This window comes from Agrilus planipennis, unplaced genomic scaffold, assembly GCF_000699045.2.
Source record: "Agrilus planipennis isolate EAB-ADULT unplaced genomic scaffold, Apla_2.0 scaffold183, whole genome shotgun sequence".
NCBI lineage: Eukaryota > Metazoa > Arthropoda > Insecta > Coleoptera > Buprestidae > Agrilus > Agrilus planipennis.
In genome coordinates, this window is record NW_020438983.1 from 128,145 (window position 1) to 139,265 (window position 11,121).

At 34.8% G+C, this 11,121-nt stretch overlaps 1 protein-coding gene and 1 long non-coding RNA gene across 2 annotated transcripts in view; one reads left to right on the forward strand and one right to left on the reverse strand.

Annotated features, from left to right (window-relative positions):
• LOC108737795 overlaps positions 1-11,121 on the reverse strand; it is a 198,204-nt gene that overhangs the window by 45,185 nt on the left and 141,898 nt on the right. The gene's annotated exons all lie outside the window — the stretch shown is intronic.
• Positions 1-11,121, forward strand: part of LOC108737789 (amyloid-beta-like protein) — a 61,851-nt gene that overhangs the window by 33,396 nt on the left and 17,334 nt on the right. The window contains exon 2 of the mRNA XM_018470888.2: positions 8,789-8,936. Within this exon, the coding sequence (XP_018326390.2) occupies positions 8,789-8,936 (148 nt within the window). The remainder of the gene's footprint in view (positions 1-8,788; positions 8,937-11,121) is intronic.

Sequence of the window (11,121 nt, forward strand, 5' to 3'; positions counted from 1 at the left end):
TCTCAATATTTTTATGTATTTTTCCATTAGTTTTACCTTTGAATATTGTTTAAGAATGACTATATAAATATTTACATGCCTAGAAATGTATAAAAATTGGCATATTTATTAACTTTGAACCCTTATAACTTTTTATGGGGGTGAGACCGCCACGAACTTTTTATGATACAGTGGTGGGGGAGACCTCCTCTTTCGATTTTCCTCATCCATCATCTAGACCTTTACCTTAATTTTTTCTGACTTCTAACATATGCCATGTTTATTTATGAAAGTTACGTGTTGGTTTACTAAATTATGCCCCTGTTCTGTGTTCATCTAAATGTACATAACTAGTAGATATATAAGTTCGTGAAATAAAGTGAAAATTAAGTTTGAAACCTGAGCAATAGCAATATTGACCGCTTTATACCAATGGGAGACCCTTTTATAATGGTTAGTCTTGTGCTTTCTGCTTCTGTGCACGATTATCAGCTATTGTGTGCACGGGAGCCAGAAACGTACGATGAACTTCCGACGGGGCAAATTGATGGAGCAATAAGAGAGATAACGCTAACCACCAATTCTCTGCATCATATATATGCAAGTTTATTGGCCTGGTATGCAAATGTTGTTGGTAGGGAACAATGCTTTCCGAATATGGACATTCCAGTTAATTCTTATTGACTCAGGAATTTTCAACAATCGCAATTTTATTGTATCTATTTCGTAAGAGAATTATCGGGATAATAAATCTTCTTGTCCTTTTTAAACTTACATTTTTCAGTCAACTGAACAATTAATGCATTATAAGAACATAAGTTTTCGCGGCCGGAATTCAAGGCAGAATTATGATTCGGGTTGAAGGACCAGGCTAGTCGGCAACTGCGGCTGACATCTCAGTGGTTTTGCGAACCTACGATAACGTTGTCACTGAAGAACGGTTCATTTAGTAATTAATGCACTTGATCTCTGTAAAATTTAGACACTTTTACTTTTGTTGGTGCGCAATCCATACGACTCCTTTTTTGTCTATTTGAAATTCAGAATATTGTCCATACGTTTCTACAACAAAAACTTTATACTTAATTGTATTCAGAACTTCCCGACAGATATCAATAACAAATTATGTCCAAATGGGAAGATATTCTTCACAAAAAAGACAATTTTATTTTAGTTGTAGTTACGTAGTCACTAACAATCACCCTAAGGTCAAAAAAATCCACTAACTTTACCTCCATCCCCAGTATTCTTGTTTATATTTATGTATTATACGCATTTTATGATATAGTCAAGCAGCACATCTAGTAACACTATCAATAATATAATGCATTTTTCGGTGTTAGTTTTTAAGTATATATATATACACTATATGTCTGATGAGTACTCCGGAAAAATTAAAGGAAAAGGAGGCACATGAAAAAGAATTAGAATGAGCCATCTCACACCACTCAGTAATATACATAAACATAAGGGTAGTGACTTTACCGAAAGCCCTAACTGTGGTAATAATGTCGATGAAAGGTATTCACGTGATATCGTCCATATGTGACCACCGCATGTGAATTTCCACATTCAACTTATTTTTGTACTTTGTGGTGTGCAGATTATTACTAATAAGTACGTACAATTGACTTGTCTACGTATCAGCTGTTTGCGAAGGTCACCAGTAGGTATGTGTGTTTCGTCGAAAGCCGATAAGATGATGTGGTAACTGTTCTCAATCATTGATGGCTCGTTAACTGGGGTAGTTTTTATACGCACTTTTTACATACCCTACGTTGTGGTACTATAACGAGATGCACTCTACAGTGCCTCTAAATGTTACCCTTTAAGTATTCTGGAATACTGATCAGACATATGTAAAGCACAAAAAGCACCAATGAACTACGAACGAGCTACCATCCCTGAAGATCAGATCAAAATTATATTAGGCCGTTATATTCAACAAAAAAAAAATCTCTTTTTTACCGAAAAGGGTTAAGTGGTTCTTTATTAGGAAAATATTCTAGGCAAGCAACACTCAAGAATCTGTTTATGCTGAGTACTTTTTTTTAACCTTTTAGTCGAGAAATACTTTATGTAAAGCCTGAAAAGGTGGCACCCCTAGTGACGGCTCGTTTCTTCAAAAATACTCAAAACCTAGAAAACCCAGACTTAGAACTAGGTACAGTATTCCCTTAAATAACCCCCGGAATATGTACCAGGGAATGTGTCGCGCAATACGGAAGAATACCCAATACTTTTAAGGGTAAAAAATACATGTGTACCGGTTCGCACGCAAATACTAACAGCTAACGTAAACGGACAAAGAGCACACAGCTTTAATAAATGGGTCGACCCTTTAAAATCTGTTCTCTAATCGGAAACGGATGAACAGCGCAAAGCATCCAAATTTGTCCTTTACATGACGTNCAAGTTTATTGGCCTGGTATGCAAATGTTGTTGGTAGGGAACAATGCTTTCCGAATATGGACATTCCAGTTAATTCTTATTGACTCAGGAATTTTCAACAACAGCAATTTTATTGTATCTATTTCGTAAGAGAATTATCGGGATAATAAATCTTCTTGTCCTTTTTAAACTTACATTTTTCAGTCAACTGAACAATTAATGCATTATAAGAACATAAGTTTTCGCGGCCGGAATTCAAGGCAGAATTATGATTCGGGTTGAAGGACCAGGCTAGTCGGCAACTGCGGCTGACATCTCAGTGGTTTTGCGAACCTACGATAACGTTGTCACTGAAGAACGGTTCATTTAGTAATTAATGCACTTGATCTCTGTAAAATTTAGACACTTTTACTTTTGTTGGTGCGCAATCCATACGACTCCTTTTTTGTCTATTTGAAATTCAGAATATTGTCCATACGTTTCTACAACAAAAACTTTATACTTAATTGTATTCAGAACTTCCCGACAGATATCAATAACAAATTATGTCCAAATGGGAAGATATTCTTCACAAAAAAGACAATTTTATTTTAGTTGTAGTTACGTAGTCACTAACAATCACCCTAAGGTCAAAAAAATCCACTAACTTTACCTCCATCCCCAGTATTCTTGTTTATATTTATGTATTATACGCATTTTATGATATAGTCAAGCAGCACATCTAGTAACACTGTCAATAATATAATGCATTTTTCGGTGTTAGTTTTTAAGTGTATATATATATACACTATGTCTGATGAGTCCTCCGGAAAAATTAAGGGAAAAGGAGGCACATGAAAAAGAATCACAATGAGCCATCTCACACCACTCAGTGATATACATATACATAAGGGTAGTGACCTTATTGAAAGCCCTAACTGTGGTAATAATGTCGATGACGAGTATTCACGTGATATCGTCCATTTGTGACCACCGCATGTGAATTTTCACATTCAACTAATTCTTGTATTTTGTGGTGTGCAAACTATTACTAATAAGTACGTACAATTGACATGTCTACGTATCAGCTGTTTGCGAAGGTCAGCAATAGGTATGTGTGTTTCGTCGAAAGCCGATAAGATGATGTGGTAACTGTTCTCAATCACTGATGGCTCGTTAACTGGGGTAGTTTTTATACACACTTTTTACATACCCTACGTTGTGGTACTACAACGAGATGCACTCTACAGTGCCTCTAAATGTTACCCTTTAAGTATTCCGGAATACTGATCAGACATATGTAAAGCACAAAAAGCACCAGTGAACTACGAACGAGCTACCATCCCTGAAGATCAGATCAAAATTATATTAGGCCGTTATATTCAACAAAAAAATCTCTTTTTTACCGAAAAGGGTTAAGTGGTTCTTTATTAGGAAAATATTCTAGGCAAGCAACACTCAAGAATCTGAAATAAAACTCAACCATTTAGGACTACTTACCTTATTTTGTACTCGACACATATTTAAACGTACTTAATTTTATTATTGTCTTTGTAACAGTGTAGAATTATAGCATCATATATTAGCTAATCATGCTGGAGTAATTAATGTTGATACCTACATACATATATTAAATTTATTCTAAATATACGCAAAAATATCGAACTACAATATTCCATAGATACAACGTGTTTTCAAAAATTTTTGTTGGTATTCACATTTAAGGAAATTACTGTTAAAGCTAATGAAAAGTGAAAAAGGGTTTGCTGTTCCTACTAAAACAGTGTTAAAATTAGTATTTGTATCACATCCCAAAAACTAACAAGAAAATAGCTTCTGTGACGCTTGTTAAATGGAACGAACAGTATCTTCTTCAACGACAGGACTTCCAAACTAATTTAATAACTTTAGAAGCAACAAGGTGTTTTGAAGCTGAGAACAATTTAATTAATTGTTTTATGGTTTAAGGTGAACTATTGTGTTTAATTTATACTGTTGTTACAATGTTTACCTGCAATAAAAACTTTCAGCCGTCATACAATAAATTAAATTGTATTTGAATAACTTCACACATTGTATAAGATATTTAAGGGCATTAAACTAAGAATTATTTGAACTGATGCTGTGCAGTTTCTGGTCTAAATGCCGTCGTGTGTTGGAATTATTTCCTAACGTTTCGCTGACACGAGTGGGTGAACTTCTGAGGACTCCACATTCAGCATCGGAGATGGAAGGACAGGACCTCTGAAGAAATTCGTCATTCGTGTTAGCGAAACGTTAGGAAATAACTCCAACACACAACGGCATTTAGACCCGAAACAGGACAGCATCAGTTCACCTATTGACAGCGAAAGCCTTTACCAATGTATGAGGATTATTTACTTTTAATAAATTAAGAAATGCATTTGAATTTTCTATTCATCAAAGGTGGTTTGCCAGTTCTCATCCTGAGCCAATTGGCGTATTTCCCGAAAAGTAAACCATTCCTTATCCTGAACTATCTTTAAGAGGTAATCTAATCAATAGGCCTTCCTCTTAACTCCAGTTTCTGCTTTAAATATGAATCTAACTAGTCATTCATGCCTCAGAAAGTGCACTTGTATCATATCTATTTTTTTCTTATACGACGTCGGTTAGTATCACGAATTTTTGAAAAATTTATTTATTCATGAATATCTATATTGTCCCCCTTCAAAGTAAATCTCACCAGATATTACACACTTGTGCCAAAGTTTTTTTTCAATCCTCGAAGCACAAAACATTATGGCGTCTTTATCTCCTCAACTGTAGCGTAGCGTCGTCCTTGCGAATGGTGTGTTGTGTTTGGCCAAAAATTCGCGCAAAAGCCATTGTTTGTTGGCGTTTCTAGCGGATTGCTTTGCGCAAATTGCGCATAACTTGCAGGTAATATTCCTTATTGATCGTTCTACCTTGTAGTAAAAACTCATGATGCACCACGTCCCTGCAATCGAAGAAAACATTAAGCAAAACCTTTACATTCGACCTAACTTGGCGTGCTTTTTTCGGTCTTTGCTCGTGGGATGATTGAGGGATGGTTTCCACATCATAACCATAAACCTATGATTCGTCACCAGTTATGACCCTCTGGAGAAAATTTGGGTCGCTGCGGACAGAGTCCAACAACTCCCTAGCAATATTAAGGCGATGCTGTTTTTGGTAGAAATTGAGCAATTTTGGTACGAATTTCGCGGCGACCCTTCTCATGCCAAAAACTTCTCTAACGGTGATTCAACGATTGGCCAATACTATTTTCTTCACTTCATCAATGTTTTCTTCTGTTGACGTGCTCAGGCATCCGGCACACTCTTCGACGTTCACATTTTCTCGGCCCTTTGTACCACCGATAAACGTTGCTTCGGTTTAAGGTAACTTCACCATATTCGACAGTCAACATTCGGAATGCGTCCGCGCACTTAATTTTGATTTTCACACAAAATTTGATACAGATTCTTTGATGAATTTTTTGGACTAGGCAAAAATTGAAGACGAGCCAAAACACGTGCAAGCAATGATGTAGGTTGGTCGAGTTTTCGAGATACGTAGTAGGGCTGCGTATCCAACCAGTCCTTGAGCTGAAATCCTTAAGATGATGATGATAAATAATTTTAATGAGAACTCAAAACCTAGTCAAGACTTGCTATTTTAAACTATTAATTTTTTTGCTGGTTTCGTGTATTTTCCTACAGCTATTACAAAACTGTATAATTCGACTGTTTTCTTTATTTTATGCCAATTAAATATCAAAAGCTAATTTAAATTAAGCTTTTCGAGGACTATCGGTTGGATGCATCTCTTTTGCTTTAATAGGCACGGCTTCGACGAGATCATTGAGTTCCGCTTTTCCAATTAGCATCGGAATCGGAGCACCTTTTCAAAATTCAATGTATATATACTTACTAATCAATTTCTTGTTCGATATTATGAATATGAATCTTTTCAGCTAATAGTTTGATGGCTTATAAACAATTCGTAGAAAACATTACTTAAAGCACCTTTTTGTAATAGTTAATAGCTACCAATTCAAACATTTAGGTTTACTTAAAAATATGCCAAGAAAAAATACGACATTTTAGGAAAAGTTATTAAAATCCTAATTACAGAATATTGCAGATTTGAACAAAGACGTAAATGTATATTTTCTTAATAAGTAGAACTAGTAAAATGGTTAATTTATTATATGGTACTCACTACAATTCTAATGTTAGACTGACTACACTGTAACTTAGAGCATAAATATCTGGGGACAGCGTCCTATATAAACTATAGTACCAGTAGCGTGTTTGAAATAAAAAGTGTGATAATACATCATTCCTTCTCTTCTAACGTGGCTTGATAAGCACTTCGTTACCCGACCGCTTCTTTGTGCACCTCTTCACCTAGACATAGTTACGCAAGCTACCGAAATTCACTACCACAAGTTTCTTTATTATGTTGTATTCTCATTATACAACAACGACCGTCAGTTTTTCGGCAATTTTTTAGATGAATAGCATCGCGATGCTTAAAAAATATTCGCTTACCAATTTAGCAGTTATTACTCTTTTACTGGAAGAAGAAAATGAGGAGATGGAAAAGAAAAGGCAAACACGAAAAGCGGGAAAATAAAATATTTTTCCATATTAGAATTAATTTTTCGTTCTTTTTGCTTAATAAAAGTACCTTTTTGCTGAGTATTAACGATTTGAATGTCTCGACTGGAATTTATAGGGTGTGCGAACCTCATGTGGCTAATGAGGGGCATGCCGATATAGGGACTCCCCCGCTTGCCTTATGAGTTTTTCATATGGGTCTTAAGGGGCACTTGTATAAACTTGGGGCTTGCAAGAGGTAGTGTGACTTCCAGTTAGGGACCCTACCAACACCCCCCTCAAAATTCTAATCGGGGTATTCTCATTATCCGCAACAACCGTCACCGGATGTTAGCGATATTGGTCACCGATAGACGCCGGCTGGAGGTGGGCTAACGGATAATTGCACGGATAGTGGGAATCCTCAATGCCTTTTAAACGGAATAATACTTTGACGGACGACTGCTGACATTCAACTTATGGATAGTGAGAATCAAGCTTTAATTCGTTAACAAAATATATTTTTTTTGTGCTTTCCGTTATAAAATATTATTTATACGTTTAAAAAGAAAAGCCCTGACTCACTAACTCACTGACTCATAAACGTACAGACTAACCTCTTGGACCTAGACAGCTAAAATTTTGTACACAGATTTCTTTTATGATGTATGTAAAAAGAATACCATAGATTTCGAAATTCAGCCCCTATAGGAATGAAGAAGGGTAGCAAAATTTTTATGGAACATTTTGTTTACGGTTAGATTCACATGAAAGTTGGTTTTATACACTTTGATATAATTAATCAGTCACCTATTTCGGCATTTTAAAAAATTCAACCTCTGAAAGGATGATAAGGATTATGCTCAGCGAAGCGGCTGTACTATACAAAGCTGTTTCCATTTCGTTCATTAGATTGCGGTACAAAAGAAATCCTTAATGATCAGATTTCAAATGTCTGCTGTGCATGTCATAGCTGTTTTTCTCAGGATTATATTCTGAAATTTCTCCCAAAAAATATGACCAGCCTGTTTTCATAAATAAATTCAAGCTAGACATTTTGATCTTTCCATTCATGCTTAGGAGATTGCTTTCGTTAACAGAGGTACAGTCCATTTCAATTTGTTAGAATTGTGACCTTGAAGAAATTTGCGCGAAGATAGAAGAATACACACTAGGCGTGAGCAAGACAGAAATAGTTGGAACAAGCTTGAACGAGCGTAGCTCTCGATGGGCGGTCTTAGAAGATCGGCTAGAACTGTACAGTACTAGACAAAAATGTTTAGCAATTTCTTAAAAGAAAAATGTATATAAATTAACAATAGAAAACAAAGCAAAAGTTTTATAGGTGTGTAGAGCNTGTTTGTTTGTTTGTATATTATTATTTCACGCCTTAACTCCTCAACCGATCATCATGAAATTTTGTACACACATTGTCAGGGGTACAGAAAAGGACACAGGGTACCTTTTATCCAGAAAAATACTGTTCCCGAGGAATAGAAAAATGAGGTTTATGTGGTCGTCGATGATCCTTAACATGTATTTAGGACATCAACGCGAGCGAAACTGCGGGTAAAACCTAGTTAGTGATAAAGAACAAAGTAGGTAAGGGATGTTTCGCTTATTGTGAAAGTATAGTACTTATAATAACAACTCTCTTTATTCAGGTTAATCGCTTATGTCCATACGTGCAATAATTTTTTATTCTACGTAAATAATGACCATATCAAATCGTAATATTTTAGAAAAATCATTTTGAAAGTATAACTCGTATTCAAATTTTTAACAAATGATAAAACTGTTTTATAATATTTTTCTGCAATTCATTTGTTACAAAATATTTTTTGTTTCAGGCTTATCCGAAACGAGATATTACAAACATAGTGGAGAGTAGTCATTACTTGAGAATTACCGGATGGTGCAGGTCGGGATCTTCGACAGGGGCGCAAGGAAGAGGAAAATGTAAAACCGCTCGATGGGTCAAACCTTTTAGATGTCTGGGTAAGTTATACTAACTGATACTATTATTTACCTATCATCTCATGGTTCTTATTTATATCTACATTTTTTTTTAATTCAAATTATAATCATAATAAAAAAATCTGCTGTTACATAATAAGTATCATGTTATGTTTTAGTCTGTTATATCTAGTGTATTTGTTTTATATTAATTCTAATTTAGCTTCTGTTTGTAATAATTACAAAAATTTTTGTTGGTGAAATAATGCACACTTCACACATTTTTATCCCCATATACCTTATATCCCATTATCATCATAAGCTGATCAATCCTAAGACCGGTTGGACACGTGCCACCACTCTTTCCTATCCTGAGCTAATCTTCGCATTTCCCTAAAATTAGAACAGCCCACATCCTTAACTATTTGCGTTAATTTACAGTAATCTAACCTAGGTCTACCTATACCTCTCCTAACTCCCGTTTCTGCCTCTAATATGTCTCTGACTAGACCTTCATACCTGAGAAGGTGTCCTACCAACCTATTTCGCCTATTTTTTATTGATTTCCATAGTCTTCTCTTCTCCTATTCTTTCTAATACCTCTTCATTTCTAACCCTCTCTATCCACGGTATCTTCATCATTCGCCTGTAACACCACATTTCGAACGTTTCTAACCTTTTCCGGTACGCCTACTGTCCATGTTTCGCTCCCATACAGCGCCGCGTTCCAAACATACACCTTTAACAACTTTTTTCGAATTTCCAAATTAACCGTTCGCGAGCATAGAAGTGACTTCTTTTTATTGAAGGCGACACGACCCTGCGCTATCCTTTGCTTTATACTACACCTTCCGTCCTGACTTATCTGACTTCCTAGATGCCTAAAATCAGCCACTTCTTCTAATTTACTTCTATCTTTATATTCACTCTTTCCTCACTTTTTCTTCCCTTGCATACCCCCATTACAAAGCTTTAATATCTCATAAAGAGAACCATATAAAATACAATCCTCATTGTCAGTCATTAAAATTAACGAGACTACGTATAACTGAAGTTGTATTTGAATAATGTTCAACCAAGCCAATTTATTTTAATTTCTTTCAGAAAATTATAAAAACAAATGCTTCACTTTCTAAGCATCCATTTTATGAATTCGTGCATTTTAACTGGGTGCTCAAAATAATTTTAATTTTTCTTTTTTTTACTTTATAGAACTTAAAAAGTTCTCGTCTTTTGTAATGCAAATCTCATTAAGGCCGTGTATATCACGAAAGTTTAATTTTCTTGAACTTTAGATTATATGTATCTATGGACGTGGTGTGTATAAAATGTGTTAGTAAACGTCTCTTTTCAATCGACTTCAGAAAAAGAAATTTCGTCGCCTATTGTGAACCGATTTTAATGATTCTGTTTCTATTGAATGCGCTGTCTCAAAGGTGGCCTCATTTAAATTTGAAGGAAATTTTCCACCTTCAGAGGTTATTATTCGATTATTATAGAAATTTCGTACATTAACTTATTGCTAGTTGAAAACAATTTTGTCCCAAGTCTTTAGCCTCTATATAGATTGTCTTTAAACCCAACACAACTTCTAAAATTTTAGTTTAAACAACTTTTTAATAATCATTTCACATCTTGCTGGCAGTTTGGTATATAGTCATTTTTCTCCGAAATTTAATTTTGGGTTTTACGTTGCAAATTGTTCTTCAGTTCTCAGAAATTAATATATTTGTAATGTCCAGTAAATGTGGGTGCATCCACTATATTTCAAACTAAAAAAATATAATTACGCAGCAGTCCATTAAGAAGGATGTTAAAATTCTAATTGTGTTCTCCAACCAAAAAATACAATTCATAAACTTTTAGAAACAACGGACAAAGTTTTAACTATGAACTAATTCTGAATATAATTATGCGATTCCCGAATAAAAGCACGTAAATATAGAAATAATAGGCTACTTTATTTAAAACAAAATTTAAATTTACTATAGTTTTGGTTTATGCAATACAAATTTAATATTTCCTCACCAGTTTTTAGAATCTTATTTTGTGTTAAATCTGTGGATATTTTTATATAATAAAACAAAAATACAAATTCCGAACATTTTGAAATGGTAATTTTTGTAGAACCTTAGTAAAACATGGCCGTCTTGTAAAAACTGCAAATTTTTGTACTTCTTTTATGGTCTCTTCAGGAGCAGTGACGGCTAGGGTTGCCACCCGTACT